We start from the raw sequence: 22619 nt of genomic DNA, 5'->3' as shown, positions 1-22619 counted from the left end.
ACAAAATTGGACAGTGTACTAATATTTTTTCTCGAAATACAGTAGAAGATCTTGCAAAGTAAAACATATGTTAGAAGTTTGTCTATTTTGAGAAAATAATTTCTAAAACAGATTTTTTTATTTACCTGCAAATGTACAGATACGAGGCATCATCTTCTTAGCCATCGATAAGCAATATTATTTTAATATTGTGTATATAGGCCTATTATACAAAATAAAGCATGCCTGAATATCTTACAGGTAACATTAAAATGAATCAAAATCTATAAACTATTCGAACAAAATGTACTTAAGATGGCTGTCTAACGGAGGAATAAATATTATTATAGGAGGGAAATCAAATCTCCAAGTTACTAAATCCTTTAACAGACGAATAACACTAAAGATGTTTCTTGCAATCCGCCTTTCGAACTTATTGGTCTGTTAGCAGCTAATGCAGGAATAAATGCATTCTTGCAACCCACCATGAGTACCCACAATACTTTGCACATTTCTGACGTCTGGTTTTAGGAAACTGAATTTTCTTTAAATGATTTCCGTCAGTGGATGTCTGCAACTGCATAATTAGAGTCCATGTTGGAAAATTACTCAGTCTTAGGCTACAGCACTACTGGCAACATTGATAAAACTTTTGACTGTTTATTAATTATAAATACAGATGAGATGCAGATCAAGAAGTTCTACCTGTTAACATGAGCGTGAAAGTACAGTCTAGTATATACAGTCACAAAGCTCAATACGTAGTAAATATGCATTCATAAATAGCGGCTAATCACTAGGATTGTGACTATCGCCTCATTACAGACAATGCGAAATAGTACCTGTACAGTCTATTGTTCCTAGTACCCTCATAATCTCAAGCTTCATGACTGTATATACTAGATTGTGGTGAAAGTCTATTAAAACAATGAGAATATTCCTTGAACATAATTTAAGCTTTCACATTCATGAGGTATGTATCTGTAATCTTTAAGATAAGTTTTTTTTGTTGCGTATAGTACTCTTGTGAAGAAGAAATTGTTGGCTTTAGAAATGGATTACTGGCGCCGTAGTTATCAAATTTCGAGGATGGACCACATTAGGAATCAGGATGTCCGAAATATAATGCAGGTATCAGGAGATATCTTAAAATCAGTGGAAACTAAACGCCTGATATGGTATGGGCATCTCCAGAGAATGTCAGCCGACCGCTGGCCTAATAAGGTCTTCAACTGGACTGCCCCGGAAAAAAAAGAGAAGAGGAAGGCCAATGAAAATATGGTCTGCAGGGATCTACAAATGGGTGATTGGCAAAATCAGAGTACCTGGAAGTTGAGAAGCTGGAGACTGCGACAGCCGTAAAATTACTCGCATTACATACATAGTACTCTTGAACTTTTTCTCTGGAGATAGATTTCCAGTATTGTGAAATATACACTAAAAATGTACCTGTTATTCATATGCAGTCTCGAGTTTAAAAGTTCTGAGAGAACTAGATATCTTTGAATGTTCTGTTTTATGTTTGCTACACCATCATCTGCTTTTACTGTATATAAAAATAATTCATCTATTGGAATGTACATTAATCATGATTATTATACATAGTGTCAGGTTTCCTAGTATCTTGATAACGAGCTTTCAGGACAGAATATTTCTCTTAAGTGGTCTTGTAAACACACGAAAATGTTTCCTAAAATTATAAAATGTAGCTCCAGTGTATAAACATTTTATGGTAGCCACAGTATGGGTTTGAATTCCATCAAAGCTTAAAAGCTTCTGCAGGCAAAAAAACCAACTTTTGACAATATAAGTAGTCTATAATATCACAGCTCCGGTAAGTCTAAATGAAGTTTTATTAATATTGTGTAGTTAGGCTAAGTTGTATTAATTAATAACTGGTAACACTCTGGTAATATGCCACACCACTGAACTGTAGTAAGGTATTTCTGGCTTTAGCCCGTAGGTGTTTTAATAATTCTGGATGAAGCAGATCATGTCCAGGGGTTTATTTGTTTTTTATTTTTTGTATTGCTCCTTCGAGTAAAAGATATTTTTTTAGGATAGTTGAGAATTTTCAGTTTGTGTTTATGTCCAGTTTCAGTAATTTTTGTGAAATATAAAGTGATTTTATCGATGTTTATGAGAAAGCATTCAAATACTTCACAAAGTTTCTTGCTAGGCCTTTAAAAATTATTTGCAGCAAGGGAAAAGAGGAAGAAGACAAGAGTCCATTACAGAACACAAGAGCTTTGTTTCTACTTGATATCTAAAATTCTTATCCTCATATTTTCCATTTGTTGTTCCCTGTCCCCCTTCCCCCCCCCACATTCGCACACAACTCTTTTTTCCAAGTGAAATTAATTTAAATTTTCAAAACACCTATTTCCTAAAACTTTGGCCTGAAGTTTTCAATTGGTCTCCTCTCCTCCAGAAAATTTAATTATTTCTTGTCCTATTCTCGAAACTGATGGAGTTACGTTAATTTTATGAAGTAATTAATCCCACGTTATTTGTGAAAAGAATATTTATATTGCAGATACATGAGTAAAGCATATATCTACTCAGGCATGAACATTTTTGGGGACATGCCATCTATAATATTAGCCTATAAATTATCACTTCAGTGTATGCAAGAAGGATGTTTAAAATTAAGATAGTTGGGCTGATCTGAAGTGAAATGTTATGTATTTTGACTTCAAACAAAGAAGGTAATTTTTGTGTAAAAATGAATATATTTCATGTGCATCTTTCCCGACTAAATTTCAGATACTAAATATGAACAAAATCCGATCGATAGTTCAGCAAATATCACTGCACAGACAAATAACATGCTCAAAACATATTCGACATCAGGGATACTTTCAACACTCTGAAAACTGTTAGTTCTCTTGATTAGTATAGCATACACAAAACTCCAACAAAAGAAATCCGTGAGATAAGATTCAGCAAATGCTTAGCCTATTAACCTATCAGATAAAACTTCAGTCTCCTTGTTTTTCACTAAATGTTTTTATTGTGGTTCATGAGAAGCAAAACAGACTAGGTTTTGTAAAATTCCAGTACAGATTCCCTGTTAAGATTTGTCAATATCTGTTTAACATATTAATGTCACATTGATCACTGACAGACATGATGCAGGAGCAAACACACACTGCTTAATGGAAGACGTTCTCATTACTCTCTGTAAAACATCCAATATGATCTGCAAGATTTAATATCTTTACATCATTAATCCAGGAATAAGATATCAAGAAATCCTGGAAATATAATGAAAACTGGTTAAGTCATCTTGAATTCTTAGAAGTAATGTAAAAAATGAGAATGAGAGGTTATGTAAGAATAACATACATAAAAACTCGCTTTTCTGAGTTTTATTTCTTGCTGAATGATTACAAATGCAATGTTAGGTATGAAAGACGTGAGTCAAGTATGAAGTAGGGCATAAGTGAAATATTTTTTAAACTGATGTAAGTTAATGATCACATTACATACAGTACTGGCACATTATCATTCAGTCGACATTAATATAGTCTTGAATGATTTTGCTCATTTAATACCACTTTAATGTCTAAATAGTTATCATTTAAACCATTTTGTACACAGAGTTTATTAAAAGTAGCACAATAATACAGCCAAGTCAGTGTGTTCATCACAAATTTTTTGCTGGTTACTAAAATTACAGTAAAATTTACAGCTTTCTTCTATGAGATGACTCACTACTTACTACATTGTGAGTGCTCATAACAGCATTCTTAAGAGTTTTGAATACTGTATCTTATTTTCTTTCGTCAAACACCAGTCACTTTAAGACAGCACTCAGATCACAGTGTTCTCGTCACCTGCACACATTGTGATCTTTGGTTGAACTACATTACATTATAATACAACATCAAAAGTCAAATTGTAAAAGTGAGAGAATTCTCACTTTAAGAATATAATTTTATGTTGCAATTAAAACTAAAAAGAATATTGATAATTTTGTCAATATGCATCCTTGGGGGGGGGGGGGGGGGGGGGAAAAAAAAAAAAAAAAACTGCAATTAAAGAAATTTTTGGAGGACCATAAATTAAGAGGAGAAGATGGTTTTTTTTTTGGTGAAAAATGAGTAAATTTTCAAAAAAAGAAATTCTTTAAAATACCCTATGATAATTGTGTGCAATGCATAGCGTAACATTTTGTGGGTATTTGTGCCCTTATTGGATGTTGAGAAGCCATTTTTAAACTTCCTGGGTTATGGATTTTTAAATCTCTCGCCCACTTTTGTTGTTGTTTCTGGTAAATTAAATTTTCAAAAAAAATATATATTTTTTTTTTTCTTTAAAATACTCTTTGATATGTGTGAAATGTATTGCATAACATTTTGTGGGTATTTGTGCCCTTATCAGATGTTGAGAAGTCATTTTTAAACTTCCTGTGCTATGGATTTTTAAATCACACGCCCCCTTTTATCGGTTTCAGGTAACATCATTTTTTTTTTTTTTTGCTATATTGCCAGACAAAAATGGATATAATTTCTGAACTATTAAAGATACATGCATGAAATTTAGAACACACATTCTTTAGACTATTAGGAAACTTTTTCCTGTAACAGAATTTTGTTAACTGATTTCATTTTAAAAGTACATCCGTTTGTTTGCAAGAAAGGAAATCAGAAAAGTGTTATTAAATTTTAATTGTTTATTTTACAAACGTAGGGACTAATATCAAAATTCTGTTACAGACAGTTTGTAGCACATGCTTTTGCAAATACATTGCAAAAAACTGTTTAAATCTATCTTTAAAGATGGTTTATATATCGGTTTTAGTACAATTCTGCATTGGGTATATTTTTTTCAAATTTGGGCCCCCAAATAATTTTTTTTTCAAAATATTTATATTTGGTTGAGCTGCTACAGCTTTGAGCTCTCTACATACAAAAAATTAATATTTTACACCAAATAGGAAAGAGTTTTAAAAAATACCATCCTCTCCCCTTAATATCAAAACATTTTCAGCTATTATGCCATATGACCTGAACTTCAAGTTTAGAAGTTTCTACAGCAAGCAGACAGAGATATACATTCAATGGCACTCACATGACTAGGTGCCAAGTAGAAACCTTGACCACATTTATTTTTTGGAAAGTAATGGTAAAAAACAACAATATACTAGATACAGCATTATTTCCTAACTACTATTTCTTTTTCTCGAACACATCGTATATTTCACTACCAATACAAATACAAACAAAAATCGAAACTATACACAGTTAATATGCATAACAGGTACCTTGCTTATGACTCATCAGTGTCGTGTCTAAACTAAACAGTTATGATTAATAGTTCAGTCTAGTAATGTGAATTTTACTGACAAAAAAGCAAAACTCATTTTTGACCCACATCACATTTTAATAAGCATTCTTTTGTTTCTAGGCCAAATGAGATAAGTTGAAGGACTAGATTTGTATTAAAGGTATTAAGTTTTCTCTTCTATATACTATACATATGCGAATAATCTGTCAACATTTGTTTTAATTTATTGTTGAAAATCAGGATGTGCACTACTGAATAAAAACCTGCAGGTGACGACGTTTATAGCCATCAATCTTTATATATCCTTTGGACAATTGAATGTGCTGAATAAAACACAATTGAGTAGCAGAAAGTTAAGGCCGGGTGCACACAGAATCAGATGCGGCATGGCTCTTCACAACATGACATTTTGCTTTTTAGTGTCTCATGATGCCTTGCGACAACTGAACTGCTGGCTGTGTGGGTTTGGGAAACTAACGCAGGATAGAAAATGCCGTCAATGAATGAGGTCTGTCTGTATCAGAAATTCTATTGTATTTGGTTATTATTTCCTAAGGAAGCCTGAAACACCTGAAAATCTGTGCAATTGAAAATGTCTTAAAATTAAATACTACTAATGCAGCACACAAAACATCATTTTGTATGTTTATGACTACTTCACGAGTCACAAAAATGAAAAATATATTAAGGGGTTAGGTACAGCTTATAGCAGTAAAATTTTGGAAATATTCAACATTTTTTTCCTCCATTACTGTATCTTGTACAATAATGAAAATTAGTATGTGTAAAACACCGTCCTGCTATATGAAAAAAAAAATATTTTTACAACTTAAAAAAAATTATTTACATTTTTTTTTTTTTTTTCAAAATTCAGTCCACTGTGCAGTGATGAAGCGTTTTCCACATAATTAAAAAACTATTCAACATTCTGTGATGAAATTTTTTGTGTGTATTTATTAATGTTATATCTATAATATGATGCAAGATCACTTCTTTATCTTAGATAGTTTGTCTGATAAAAAATAAATTCATTTAAAAAATGGTCAAATATCAGTATTTTCTTTTAACACAAAATAGAAAAAAAAAATATTTGTTAAGAAATGTAGTTGACAGAGCATGATATTGTAAACATGAGTTTCAGCAAGATGGTCTGCAATCAACATCTAGTGAATCTCCAGGATAAAGCGTGAAGAAAAACAGGTTATGACCTATATAAAAGAAGAAGAAGAGTTTCAGCAATAAAATAAAAGACAGAGAACATGAAAAAGTTGACAAGTTTATGAGTTATGAGGGAAACGCTTCTTCACTGCACAGTGAACTGCCAACATTTTGAATTTTGAAAAAAAAAAATATAAATATTTTTTTTTAAATCGTAAAAATATTTTTTTCATATAGCAGAATGGCAGTATTTTACACCTACCAATTTTCATTATTGTATACAAGATACAGCAATGGAGGAAAAAAATGTTGGATATTTCCAAAATTGTTACTGTTGTAAGCTGTATCTAACCCCTTAAATCAAGAATGAGTGATGTATAGAGTAGGGTAGACCTACTACAAATTATTATTATTATTAATTATTATTCACCTGGTGCTTTCATCTCATTTGAAATTTCTTCCCACATTTTAGAAACCACATTACTATCATGATATTTTTTCGAAGTGAGATTGTACAGAACGTATCTTTCTTGTACTAAAACAACGAATTTTTCAGCATAAGCTCCATTCTGAATAATATGCACTACACAAGCTTGCAATTGTGAATATGGCTATTCAGGCAGTATGCTGCAGTCATCAAACTGTCTGCTCTTGACGTAGTTCTAGCAGTCATCCAATGTTGTCTCCTCGTGTCTGCTCGTGGCCGTCGCGCTGTGTCTGGTTCTGTGTGCACCCTATCATAAGAAATCAATAGGAGACAAGTACAAACAGACAAAATGTAGTGTCGTGGCATGTCTGATTCTGTGTGCACCCAACCTAATACTCGTGGGTGAAAATTGTAGGCCTATCCATGACCAGCATGTAAGTATAGTCAACAAACGAACAATGATTGCAAAGCTTTCTACTGAAATTTTCAAAAGGTGAAATAAAGTTGTGTGATTAAGTGGACAATAAGAGACAGTTTGGCTTTGATATTATTTGTGAAATGTGTATGCTAAAAGCCTTGCCAACAAAAATCTCTGAGTATTAGGTTTCAAGATAAATGGATTTAACTTCCATAGAAATTGCAGAATTCACTGTATTTAAATAATTAAAAATGAAACAATATTTTCCTCTTTTTTCAAGAATATAGCTCACAAAACTAAGGTGTGGAGATTATTCATGTTATATACAGTACAAACTTGCACATTTTCAAATTATATAATAATACACATATGTGAAGTGTGAATCTACCAAATCCTTTGCTAGTTCTCTTAATAATGACTGTTAAATAATAATAATTATGGTATAATGGACAAAAATCGTACATACTTCAAGTAATTGTGTAATATACAGCAAGAGATAACTGTATTACATAAATACAAGAAATACATTCCTGAATAGAACATCTCCTAATTCTTGCACTACTAAACAAGTACAAATCATATTCACTACAAATTCAAAAGCTCACTTGTGTTTCTTGCATGTTTCGGTTCATCAATGTTGTTTCCTCTGAAATATGTGTATGTCTAATGCAACAACGTTTTCAATCATGAAAAATAGTAATGTGTAATTAATAACTGAACATCTAGTCATCTCGTGTATAACATTAGAAGTGATTCAATTTCTTAATAGCGTTAGTTACATATATATGCATGCTTAAAGCTTGAAAACCATTTTTATGAAGAGACATTAATCTGGTCTTCATTGATACTATGCATAAAAGAATGTAAGTGATATAAAGACAAAGAGAATGCAATACGAAATAGCTCAGTACCGAAACTCCTGCGTCTGTATTAAGAAATAAAAGAAAATAATGTTCTTTAACAATTTTAAACAACTCATCTTACAAAATTAAGTCAGTACGAAAACATCAGGCAAGTACTATAATATAGTGTGAAAAGTGTTTAAAGGCTATATATATATATGCATCAAAAGTAGCCAATGACTGATGTGTATTGAATAAATTCAAATTAAAAGAAAGATTACTTTAAAATTTCCTTATTGTGGACGTAAGTTAAAAAATTCACATGGTTGTGCTTACATTTCCACGCAAAACGCAAATTTATGACAAGCTTAAACAAAAAGATAAAATAATGAATGAGTGGCTGCAAGGTAACAGTCAATGGAAAAAAGGTGAAGATAACCAGGAATCAATAAGGTAGTAGTAATAACAAAAGTGCATCACTGACATTCACCAGCACTGCCGAGATTCACACAAAAAAGTGATAATTTTATTACACAGGTTCAGGTTCTTAACATAATTTAAGATCTGAGTAGTTTTCTATGTATGTACGTATGTATCGAATGCCTACCCACTTCACTTTACGTGATTTGGGTTCCGCCTATTGTGGATAGATGGCAGGACTGTGACAAATTTTCTAGTTGTACACCACTTCGGCTGGCCAAACTGTACATGATGTGTATCTGTGGAGAGTTATGTCGTGTACTAGGGTGAGTGTATGTGTAAGTGTTCGTGTAAGTGTAGTGTCTGGAATGAGTGATGATGAAGATGAATGCAGAAACTTGTCAAATTTGGAAAAAAATTTTCGGTATCTTGACGATTCTGCTTTGAGAAAGTTTTACTCTATTAAATCTACATTATGGGTTTGCTCTGGTATTTTCAGAGTGGGTAGAGGGGCAATTGTTCTGTAACACTAATCCCGTTTTTGGTTGTTAAAATTATGTCATCCTATCTCTCGCAGATCTTTGATAGCATACATAGAGAGATAAGACTGCTGACAGCTAATAAATACATGAAAGGACAAAAATCACTTTCCTGTTATCTAATGTGACCAATATTTCTGAAGCTCAATATGGAACACTTACTAATACTACAACTTTGAAGAAAACTTCCTCTCCTAGTTGTACAGCATTTAGTGCAGGAAATAGAATTTTTTTTTTTTTTTTTTTTTTTTTGCAATTTCATGGTGTTTGTTTTGTTTTGTTTGTTTGTTTTTTTTTTTTTTTTTTTTTTTTTTGGGTGGAGGCAAAGTAATTGAAACTATAGTTATTTAAATGGACATTGTAACATTGGTCAGCCTATATCTTACTTTCATTTACCTGTTTCAAATACATAAAATAGCAAAACAGGCTTCAGCTAATGAAAGCTATTTCTTCAAATAAAACACTTTTGCTATAAATACAAAAAAAAGTTAATGCTATAATTTCACACCTTAAGTTATAATGCATGTCTGTAATGTGACAATTTTCCTTTGAATATGCTTTGTGCTTCTGAGGAACATCGAACTGAAATCAGGACAATGAGCTAATCATCCACCTCTGATAGCATACCAATTCATCCTAAGAATGATAATGTACATTTTTTTAATTACTTCAAATGCTATTACTCCATCCACTTCCACCAAGCAAACACATCTTTTGTCAAGGTAGAGTGCTACATTTACTGTGATATTTATTTCATAGACGTTTTAGATGTTTACAACTGTGAAATTCTGTAACGTTGCGATTTTTGGGGAAATCATATCACAGCAGTACAGTACACAAAACATTTCAGCCAAAAATATTGTATAGAGCATTCAGCTCAACTCTGGGCCAACAAAGCACATGCATGTGTTGCACATAAAATTTCATGTACACAGCGGCAATTTTGATCCATAACCTCCCACACAATGCACAACATAAGTTGGTTTTCATATATAGTGAAACCTCTCCTTACGGACACCCCCAAGATACGGACACTCCTCATATATGGATAGATTTTTATGTCCCAACTGAAATAATATAGAAATAATGATAAATTTAACTCTCGTTTACGGACACAGACAGCGGTTTCACAGTCCTAAAGTTTGCTTTACGTCCTGACTGCGGACAGAACGCGGATTTCAAGACCTAGTGTGTTACAAAAATGGAAAATTTAGTTCTGAGAACTGTACAGAAATTCCTAACATGAAAGAAGACAATAAGGGTCTCGTAGGCTACCACTAGCCCAGCCGGCTACCCCTTGTTAGCTGGAAGCAGGTAGATAAACAAATTCATAAAATTTAACCTGTCTGATGGATCCAAGGTTCCACAATCGTGAAATTGTATTCGACACATGATAGGATTAGTAGGATTATTCTCTTCACTGCAATCAGTTGTTCTGTTTCGAGAGACATGGCAACTGAACATAAAGGTTAAGTTGAAAACTGTAAATTACAGTACTGCATAACTGTTGACCTAGAATAAAATTGCATGGCACAGAACTGTATTTTCCTTTTTCGGTCTTATCTACTGTAGTTCAAAATTGCAAAAATTTATTGTAGTATACTGTATTTAGAATTAAACTACAATAATACATTTCATTTAAAGTGTGAAGGGATAGATAATACATATTATAAATTTACTGTTAGATTGGAGAGCCTCCCTCCCAATAAAGGACACCTTCCAGATGCAGACATACTGTTACGTCCTTTCGATGTCTGTAAATGAGAGGTTTCACTGTATGTGTTATACATAAAAATTCTTTGTTCTAGTGTGAACTTTTCAACTGGCATTTCAATAGTCTAACAATCTAATTTAATACACACACTGAAATTACATTTGAAAAAATTAACACTAAAGTTATAACACTTCTTAATCTTTAAGAAACTTGTCACACTACACAATACGTCATAACCTGTAAGAGAATTATCACACTGCACAATAAAGGCAACTGCAGGATCTAAACTGCGCAACATACACGTTTTTACGTGGCCTTGAGGTAGCATAACATCAGCTGACCATGATTCAGCCCAGAACCAAGGTGAATGCTCTGTATATAAATGTATACAGACTTCTATAGTTAATATTGTTGCAAATATTATATTTCATGAATACACTATCAGCTTAATATGGCCTGATGTTACTTTTTTTTTTCTTGCTACACGAACATAAATAAATTTTAGTTGTTCATATATCACACATCGGATACAAGACTGGCACAACTCAAACTTGAATAATTTGATACAACTCGAGTTGTGTCTGTTTTGTAGCTAATATAAATAATTTTTACTTCAGTGAAACACTGAATTTTGCCCCATCTGTCGTGAAACAGTTGACTTAGATATGTGTCAGTCTTATAGTTGGTAGAACATTGTTATAGCTATCTAGTTATGGTACTAACTCAATTTTCAATTTTTTGAGTTGTGCCAGTCTTGTATCCGATGTGCGATATGTGCATTAAAACCGTCATTAGTGTTACTTTCCCAATTTGGACCTATGTTTACAGACCTGTCTTGTGTAAAATTATTTCAGTAACACAAACCAAGAATTTAGGAGGCTTCTCTTGAAAACACTATACAAATACAAGTCATAAAACAACAGCAAAACTTCCCATCATCATGGATGCAAAGTAATCTGGAAATATTTTCATTACAAATTAATTAGAAAATATGTCACAAAACAAAGTAGCATTCAGCATAGAAATAATTTTTTGAGTTCACTTTACATAAATTTACTATCGTCACTTGAATTTAGTACTAACAACAATAATAAAACATCATACATATCTAATTTTCACACACACATGTAACAGTATACACAACAACAGTTTGTCAGGAACATAACACCTAATTTCACGGTATATGCAGGAAAATAGATTTCTTTGCACTATTTAGCTTTCAGTTACAATTTTCAAGACTGTAATTTCAATATAAAATGGTGGTCTTCACTTTAAACCTTAAATGATGGATGTCTGGCTGAACAACAGATATCTTCAAACCTATTTCAACAATTTACAGTGAGCTACGTACTACCAAACAATTGTAATTTTTTATTAAAACAAAATCTTCATAACTGGATTATGGTATAATAATTTTAAAATAAAACATTATTTCTACTACACTCACTCTTAAAGGCTCTCTTTGATAAATGTTAATGGGGGGTTTTAATTAAAAGAACACACGAACATAAGGTCTCTGAAAAAAATCCGAGTTTGATATCAATCACAGTTCTCGAGTTACATGTGTGGTTTATGCAGCACTGCTGGAAGTGGTGATGCCACATCCACTGATCAGCCTCATAGCTAGCCTTGCAGCGTGGTAAGAGAAAAACGTTTCAACAATCAACATCATACCATAGTGTTGCGTTTTCTGTTATAATACTCACAGACGTCACAGTGAGAGAAAGACCAAGGGCATGACAAAGAAAGAAAGAATATGACACAATATTGAGACAAAGAACAAGATACAAGAGAGAGAAAGAGACCAGAACAGCATAGAGAGACAAAGATTGATTAAGTCAGAGAAGAGAGAAAGGTCACGACATGAGAAAAAGATCATGACACAGAACAGAGAAAGACAAGGACTTGAGAGAAAGAAATAAAGATTAGGACACGACAAGAGAGACAGAGGGAGAAAGACAAAGACACGACTGAATGAGAGAAAGAGAAAGCCTACATTACAACAGAATGAGAGAAAGAGAGAGAAACGAGGATATGACTAAGGGAGAAAGATCAAGACAGGACTGAGAGAGAGAGAGAGAGAGAGAGAGAGAGAGAGAGAGAGAGAGAGAGAAAGACGAGTCACAGTCTAGTACATACAGTCACGAAGCTTGAGTTGTGAGGGTGCTAGGAACAATAGACTGTGCCGGTACTATTTCGCATTGTCTGTAATAAGGCGATATTAGCGATTCTAGTGGTTAGCAGCTACCTATGGATGCATATTTGCTACGTACTGAACTTCGTGACTGTATATACTAGACTGTGGACGAGTGTCCAACAGAAAGAGAGAGAGAGACTAGGACGTGACACAAAGAGAGAAAGACGTGGACACATGGAGGGACAATACGAGGCGCATTCATAAAGTAAACTTTCCCATTCGTCCCACAGCTAGCAAATCATATGTTGCGCGAAACGACTGCTTGCATGTGATAAAGTAATGTCCTGGCATGGCACATGCACTAGCAGAACTTCCCGAGTGCTCTCAGTAGCTTCGTTGCATTGGTTGAAGATGGACGCTCCTATTCCAGCTCCCACCACGTTAAGTGCGGTCAGTGATAAAGTTTTTGAATGCACAGGGCATAGCACCAATTGAAATTGATCGTCAGCTGTGCCAGGTCTATGGGCAAGCAGATGGTGCATTGCTGTTGTAGACAATTTTCAGCAGGATGCCAAAATGTGCATGACGAGGAGCGCAGTGGGAGCCCAACCATCATCACAAATGACCTTGTGGAGCAACGCACCATCTGCTTGTTCATGAGTTAGGCCCATAGACCTGGCACAGTTGACGATAAATTTCAATCGGCGCTATGCCCTGTGCATTCAAAAACTTTATCACTGATCGCACTTCACATGCGGCGGGAGCTGGAATAGGAGCGTCCATCTTCAACCAATACAACGAAGCTATTGAGAGAACTTGGGAAGTTCCGCTAGCACATGCACCATGCCAGGACATTTACTCTATCACGTACAGACAGTCACTTCACGCAACATATGGTTTGCTAGCTGTGGAACGTGTGGGAAAGTTACTTTATGGACGCGCCTCCTATAATGGACACAATTCTGAAGGCCGTGAAAGATGAGGTACAATCATAGTCTAGTATATACAGTCGCGAAGCTCAATACGTAGTAAATATGCAAACATTAGGTAGTTGCTCACCACTAGGATCGCTAATATCATCTCATTACAGGCAATGCAAAATAGTACCGTCACAGTCTATTGTTTCCAGCACCCTCAAAACTCAAGCTTCGTGACTGTATATAGTAGATTGTGGTACAATTGTCTTCAGAGGAACCCTTATGTTGCTAATATCTCAAAAACCATTCCACCTGTAGCTCGACCAGAATCATCCTAGGAATTGAGTCATTTTCAATATTCCAGATTCTAGGAGTTTTAAATCATATTGTAAGTAAAATAATAAATATGATGTTAAGTCATAATTGTTTTGATTGTTTTCTTGTTCTCTCTCTCTCTTTTTCTGAAGTTTTCTGCTTTCATAACAAGCATAATCAGGAATAGAAATTACAATGTAACCTAACAATAAAAATCTCAATATATATTTTTTTAATTATGTAAGCATATTTGAGTCATTGAAAACAGATATTCCGATGTCTGGGGTTCAAATTGGTATGGCTTAATTTTAGGCATGTCAACATCTACACATTTATGCAGGAACAATAATTGCAATATTAGCTACAACACGTGCTTGCAATACGAACTCGTACTGCACAGCAAGATGTGTGAGGTAGAAGTGATGTCAGCAGTACAATAGCTAATAACTTGTAACTCGACTCCTAGTTGTTGCAGAAACGGGTGTTTTTTTCATTGTTTATTGCAGACAGAAAACTATAATCTGGTATGATAATCCCAACATGTAATTTTTGGTCAGAGGGTGCTTTTAATATGCTCGCTTTGCCATTTTGTACAAATCAGTTCCTTTCTTTGATTCTACTGAAGAACAGAAAACATTCTCCAAAACTCTCAACACATTCAGACGCATACAAAGTTTATGAAAATTAATGGTAACTACGTAAGTAACAACTTCAAAACTTCCTAAATTCAGAGTTCTGTACGAAGTGAGAAATAATACTTTCTACTGTAAAATTCTGCTATAAAGCCACTAAATATTTTACCTGTTATGCATGGTGTTGGAACAAAACAAAATTATGATCTAAACAGTCTTTTATCTATGTGCACTCTATTCCTACTTAACCTGCCAAACTACAAAGATATAATTTAGAGATAATGGGTTGGCACAGCTATGGCACAGTTAAAAAAAAATGCTTGCATGGCACTTCAATAACAATGACTGGTATGCAAATGACATTTCTGTGATTTAAATGGTTCTATATCAACATAAACATTTTAGGAAACCTCATTTTCTGCTGAAAAACCTTTATCTCCATCAAATGACGTTGCTATATCACCTTTCCAGGAAATGGGGGGATATATGTATTTAAAATATCGTATTAAATTAAGTCTGTCTAATCTAACTTGTTTAGTCGCAAAAATCTTTCGGTAGGTCTATTCATATAATGACTTAAATGCGAAATACAAAATCCTGCCAAATCACTACAAAGTGTTGAAATTAATAGTCAAATTTCATTTTCAATGTAAAAGAAGATTCATCACCTTTGATTTTATATTAAAATTTTACTGTTGGAGATCAAGGTTTTGACATAACAAAAATTAAATACGAAAATGCACTTGTTCTTATTGCAAACAATATATAATCATTATGTTTTTTACAGATCTTAAAAATGCTACTTAAAATCAATGAACTCTGTTATAACTAAAATGTGGTCCAGTAAGTCATCACATTTTTCTCTTCTACCAAGTTTGCGAACTCCAATTTGCATAAATAAATTCATACTCTAATGCCCAGAATGAAAACAACTTCCAAAGAAATTTAAACTTTCAAATACTGTTCTTGATAAAATTTGTTCACAAGTGATCTTCTGCAGAAATGCACATAATCTAAATACATAACTGCTAAACCAAAAGAAAATATAAATGTAAAACAAAGACATATTTCTTAAGATACCTGGCTAATTACCATGTTGTTTAATATTACGAATATAATTTATTTCATGTCAATATACTCCACAATATACTTGAATGATTGAAGTGTGAACTGTGTGACACAGATCGACTTCCACAAATTATATCAGAGAAGCTAAATACAGGTAAAGAAACTTCCTGTTTATTCTCATTTTTAATACTCTTACAAAAACTCGATATACAGTAGAATCCCTCTTAACCAGTACCAAAGGAACCAGGCTAGTTCCAGATACAATATTTTGCTGAATAATTGAATAACTACCAGTACATACAAAAAAAGAAATTCACATTTCATGGTGCTAACTATTGAAACTGCAGCCATATAAAGCTTATTTCTCTATTACTTGCTCATAACCGAGTAAACATAAAAACTGTGTGGATTTTCCTTATTAAAACACGTCACATAACACAAATAATAGACTAATTCTAGGTTCGAATATTCACTGAAAATTAAAATTCCTGCGAACTTCATAATGTGGCAACACTGACAGCCCGAACATAACTAACTACACATAAAAACTGTGTGGATTTTCTTTATTAAAACACAATACACAACACAAATAGTACACTAATTTTAGGTTAGAATATTCACTGAAAAGAAAGTTTGTGCGAACTTCCTAATGTGGCAACACTGACGGACCGAACATAACTAAATAAACAAAAAAATTGTTTGAATTTTCTTTATTAAAACACATCGCATAACACAAATAATGCACTTTAGGTTCGAACATTCACTGAAAATGACAGTTCGTGCGAACTTCCTAACGTGGCAAAACTGAGGTCCAGACTGTGACAATCTGGCATATTTAAACTTTTTTTATTTGCCCATGCTGGTTATTTGAGTGCTGGTTACGAGGGATTTTACTGTATTGTGTTGTGTTAGCACAATTCACACCCGAATTAAAAAGATTATCATTAATGGTTGGAATTATTCTTGTTCTTGAAACAGACTGTTAATGGTAAAATACAGTCAGATCTGTTTGGGAAGGCATAACATAAAATTGCTATAAAAATATCAGAAGTAATACAATAGTTATTTCAGTTTCAATATGATGTTAAAACACAGGAGTTTTGTTGTATCATTCTTTTTACAAAGGAAAGCAGATTATCTCTCAGCAATAACTAAATAAGCAAAATGTCGTTTACTGCAAGACAACGAGTTAAATCCTTGTTGTGTTGTACAACACTGAAAGTGAAACACCACTTCAACATAATTTTCACTGTTGAGTATGGTATTTGGAAAGCTCTGAATTACAAGTCGATAATGTAATGGTATCGCATGTTTAAAGACATTGAGTCTGTCAGCACACCATGCACTGGTGAATGTAGATGTGTACTCAAAACAGAAGCTGTTGTTAACACTGCTATGGCTGCAAGTCCCAAGAAGAGACAACTGTCCGCAGAATGGCTACACCCTACACAACTTGTCAACTTTATCCAACACTCTACCCATAGTGCATGAAACGTGTTTAGGCATTATGTGATCTGCAGAAATGGATCATACTCGGTCTTCATAACCACAGTTACGACAGGAAAACCACATGGACATGGTATTCCACTAGGATGGCACATCACTTCATTGAGGAAAAGAAGGGTTACTGATCTCAGAGCAAAGATTCTCTCAGCTTTTGAAAAAAAAATTATCCTGAGATGTAAGATCACACATGGGAGGTATATGGTCAAAACTTCCATCTTTCTGGTATCTATTTACAAATTACTGAAAAACAAATAGTAACCATTCTGATGTTACAGCACTTTTATTTTATGTATTCTCAAACAGATCTCCCTGTATATGTATATATTTGCGCGATGTTCATATCTTCTTTCTTCTAATCAGCCCACATGCACTTTATTTACTGATATTATTACTCTAATTTTCGTCCTAGGTGATCAGACAGTTGCCATGCTTACCATTATATCTGAGGTTCAAACCTGGCTGAGGGTGATCAGTTTTTAAGGGTGATGAACATACTTATCACGGTTTTCTTTGGAAGAAAATTAAAGCTGGAAAGTCCGTGTCAGAGGTTAATGGCACATAAAAGAACCCTGTCCCTGAGAGGGTTCTACACATACTTCACCTATTATTTATTGCCCATAACAAAATTTGGAAGTAACACGACAGGTCTACAAGTAGCCTACATGCATGTGGATATGTTCCATCTTTCATCTACAATCCATACCATACCTTTACTTTATTTTATAATCACTGAAAAAGAGGCAATATTTTCTGTAAATGCTTCAGTGGCAACTTATTCGCAGATTAAACTGAAGGATCATACATGTTCATAGCTGGTATATGTATTAATGGCTATTTTTTGCAAGGGAACTGTTAATGAGCTCATGTCGAAAATTCGCCTTGAACTACATGCACAGATATCCATAGCATAGAGACAAAAAAAAAAAAGCTGCCAATACTAAATGTAAGATGTGACATTCCTACTGTCACGTGGCATGTGAAGGACATGCAGTCAACTAACTAGGCCAGCTGAGAGAGCAATATCTGCCCCATGCTGGGGCTGCTTGATATTCCGATAATATTTTATTCAAACTTAAATTTCGCAACCTTACAAGTAGATACTGTTGGTTACTCAGAAGAAGACAAGTGGAAAGACTGTGACCTTCATCACTGGTTTCCGATTATTATAAACATTGCTCAGATAAACGTCCCATCAGTCAAGTAGTTATTACTCATGTGGAAAACATTAGTTACAAGAAGTGTATGGAAATTAATTCATAATTATTTTATTAATTATTTCCTTTAGTATTCGTTTTGTTTGGACACTCCATGGAAATGTAAATTTCTTTCTTATGACATACAGAAGCTTAGGGAAAGTGTACTATTTTCCTATTTAGGTCTGCATAGAAGTCATGAAACATATTTATAACCACAGTTTTGTCAAAATCATCGCAATGCACATTTCTATGTTCAGAACGTTTTCTTCGTTTTTCAGTAGTAGTCACACTGCTTGCTGCACATTCCACACTCCTTGTACGAATTCTGATTATTTCAGAAATTGATCATCCAGAATATAATGAGATGCACTTGTTCGACCTGCATAATGAATATTTTAACCTATCTGGACACAATGAATATTTTAACCTATCTGGACACAATTCATCAAATTCTTTTGTATTTTTTTTTTATAATATTCATAGCCTCACTATGAATAGTTCAGCCTTTCTTCTTAGAAGACGCCAAAAGAACAAAACAGATTAATAAACAGTAATGATCTATTATTATTATTATTATTATTATTATTATTATTACAGTGTGAGAGAGTAATAATTTATACCTATAACATAAATTTTTACCAATAAATATTTGATTGACAACACTTTTAACTTCCTGAGAATCTGTAACTAATGAAAACTGCATAATAATCTTTTTGTTGTAAGAATAATCCTACAGTAAACAATGCACGTGACTGAAGTGAGGCTTGATTGGCCACAGTTTGGTGCCAGAGATTCTCAGTAAGTGACCGCACCCACTTCTGTACATTCTGTTTCATGTTAAACATTTCCCGTTACTTATCAAAGGTAGACCTAACCTCACTACTATGCATTGGTTTGCTTAGGAAATTTTTACTTTATAATTAATTAATTGGATTCAACTCACTTAACTTACTGGATACATTTAACACTATTACTTTCTCTCCGCTTTTGAGAGGGTTTCCACTCTTATGTTTAGTAACCACACACATTGAGTACGCAGAAACCATACTATCACGTGCTTATGAGAAGAAGCTCAAGTGGCACCAGCGTATTATAAGAATAGACTACCTTAATATTCATCTGCTTATAACGTAAATAACAACATATAAAAGTAGATTTTCTTTTACATAGCGTTTCACATATAAGTGAAGTTATATGTTTCATCGTATTTTAAAACTAGAATTCAATTTTTATTTTCAAATAATACAAGATTATGATTTTCAAATACGGAACTATATTTTCCTGCGTCGTGTAATTTTTTCGACTGGAAGCCAATCACAGGTATGACAACCACATGCTTGTGTTTACATTAGGATTTTTCTAACAGTGAAAAGGCCATAGTATTGTTACTGTATCACTGATTCAAGCATCCACATCACTAACATACATACTTTTCCTCACATTTCATCCCATGCTCCTCTTCTCCTAAGTAACAAATAGGGAGCTAATTTGTTGTGGAGATTCAACTATGTGCACAATGATGGGAGATTTCGACATCAGTTCATTAACAGTTTCCTTGTTAGTGTAATATAATTATAAAACTATACAAGTAGAGGGAGGGGAACAGCATTATGAGAGAAGTTTCGGAATTATCTGGATTACATACCTAATGGTGTAAGAAATCCCTAAATGTAAGTCAAGAGCAGAACTACACGTAAAAAATAAAGCTAATATGCTACAAATGCATTCATGAGATTCATTTCTCCACCCCACCCTTAGTATGCACATCACTATCAACATTGTCAGATGGTTATTCAACAACTCTTGCTTTCCTATAACTTGATCAATAAAATAGGGAAGAGCTACACATTTCGATAAGTAACGGATTCAAGAGAAAATTAATGGTAATAAGAAATTTATGAATGTGAAAATATAACACACATGAAGAAAATGTAAACAATGAGGCATAATTGTATAAACTGAGGGTTTAAACATAAAGTCATTTGTTGAAGTAAACATGGCAAGTCCTTGCTCTATTTCTAATTACTATGCTTTCTTAAAATAAATACAGTATTATATTTTGTAGTAGACAACTATTTTTTGCGACTGTGGTGGAGATTAATACAGATCGTCTGTAATTTTACAAATCCAACAGAATTTACTTTAAAAACAATATTCCTGTATGGTAACGCGATTAATTTATCTTGCAGAGAAATAAAATTCGCGAACAAAAAACACACACATTATCTTACACAATTCAATATTACCTCTGTCTTATTAAGAAGTCAGAGTTTTGTATTTACTAAATGAAAAGACTCTTAAAATTGGCAGTGTTTCCACTCAACCTACTTCATCACAACTATTTTTTACATTATTTACAAGCTTAAGCTCTTTGAATTTGCAAGAGTCTCAATCTCAAATTAATCATTACCTGTCAAATCAGACTTTTGGATTTCTTCCCCCCATTCCTGCTAGGGAAATTCAGTGTTATCTCATTTCCCACAACCATTTTGACAAACAGTTTATTCTGCTATGTAACAGCCATTGTACCAAAATAAAACTCTTTCCATTTCCCAAACAATAAACTAATTTCAAGACATCCATGATTTTGAATACACCAGATAAATCGTACAGGTGTTTTGGTGATACTTGTGTTGACATACTACTCAATATAAGACAGCTTACTGTCTTATGAAGCAAATCCTTAGTCACCATCTTCCTGCATCTACATGTTCCAATAGCTGTCTGCTAGTTGTGCTTCTGCCATACTTGATAGAACACCCAGTCTTCCATAAAAGATGGCACAAAGGCGTGTGCTCTGGAGAATTCCACAGGAACATACAGTTTTTGTAACTGTTCTTCATACATTCGCAGCGATTCAGGGCAAGATGCTCCATTACCCTGATACAGGAAAGAGTTTAAAATTCGGTAATATTAATTGAGAATAATTCTAAGTATGATGAAGTGAACGTGTTAAAACTGGCACAAACCATATATCGACAACTCAGTTCAAAAGTGAAACCTATATTTTAAAGCTTTATGTTGCTGTGAAATATCGAAGGATCTTTGAAATTACTTCACATTCTGTTAATGATGTTTTATATATACTATAAGTTTCAAATTAATGCGTGTTAATTGGATTTTTCACAGCAACATGAAGCTTTAAATTTCAGGTTTCTCAAAACTTTAAATTTTGAGTTGTTTCTCTTTTGAACTGAGCAATCGATATAGAATGAATCACAAAACACTAAAAAACCATCTTTAATGAATGCCATGCTCAATATGAACATAATTCCTTTCTAAAGGTGGTAAACAATTTAGTTTCACACACAACTTTTCGTTCATATATTTCGAGAAATTTCAGTTCTGTGGTAAGTACAATGAGTATAGAATCATTGGGCCGTATTCATAAACCAGTGTTAGCGATAGGATATGAATTCTGTACAAGTAACCAGTGGATAGCCGGGGCTAGCTTAGTACGCTTGTAGCGCGTGCTGCGAAATGTCTATGAATAGCACTCATTGAAACTAAAACTGTTAGGATCTCTTCAGTCAAGAAAACAAGTGTTCTACAGATAAACCCTGGGTATGCAGAAATGTGTAGAATAAGGGATGTATTACTTACTCAAGAAGGCATAAACAATGCTGCTATCACATGGTTTCATTTTCCAACCACTACATTGTGCAATGCAGAACGAAGTATAGGCTAAAAATTGTGTATGTGCAAATCACATGCAATTTACTTTCCATACATTCAGAAAATATATACTGTTTTGAACTGTAAGGCCTGCACCCACGAAGCACAATATAAGCATATTTAACCCCTTCAGTCCCGAATTTATATATATATATATATATATATATATATATATATATATATAAAAAATTGAAAAAAAATAAACTGGTCACATGATCGTTCTGGTGATCCAAAAATCCCAAATTAAGTCTTCACAGAAAATCAAAACTTGGGGCAATTTTGACCCATGTAGCCCCAAAATTTTAAATTTTATTTTTAATTCAGGTATAGAAATGTTTCAAAAATAATATTCTCCATTTCTATCAAATTGAATTTTTCAAAATA

The 22619-nt window shown here is 33.5% G+C and overlaps 1 protein-coding gene across 4 annotated transcripts in view; it reads right to left on the bottom strand.

Annotated features, from left to right (window-relative positions):
• Positions 1-2966: 2966 nt before the first annotated feature.
• Positions 2967-22619, bottom strand: part of Sms (spermine synthase) — a 79868-nt gene continuing 60215 nt past the window's right edge. For all 4 annotated transcript variants that reach the window (XM_069828209.1, XM_069828205.1, XM_069828207.1 and 1 more), the window contains exon 9: positions 2967-21440. In XM_069828209.1, coding sequence (XP_069684310.1) covers positions 21288-21440 — 153 coding nt within the window. In that variant the 3' untranslated portion in view covers positions 2967-21287. The remainder of the gene's footprint in view (positions 21441-22619) is intronic.

Source organism: Periplaneta americana, chromosome 6 (genome assembly GCF_040183065.1).
Source record: "Periplaneta americana isolate PAMFEO1 chromosome 6, P.americana_PAMFEO1_priV1, whole genome shotgun sequence".
Classification (NCBI taxonomy): domain Eukaryota; kingdom Metazoa; phylum Arthropoda; class Insecta; order Blattodea; family Blattidae; genus Periplaneta; species Periplaneta americana.
This window is presented reverse-complemented; position numbering and strand designations above follow the sequence as displayed.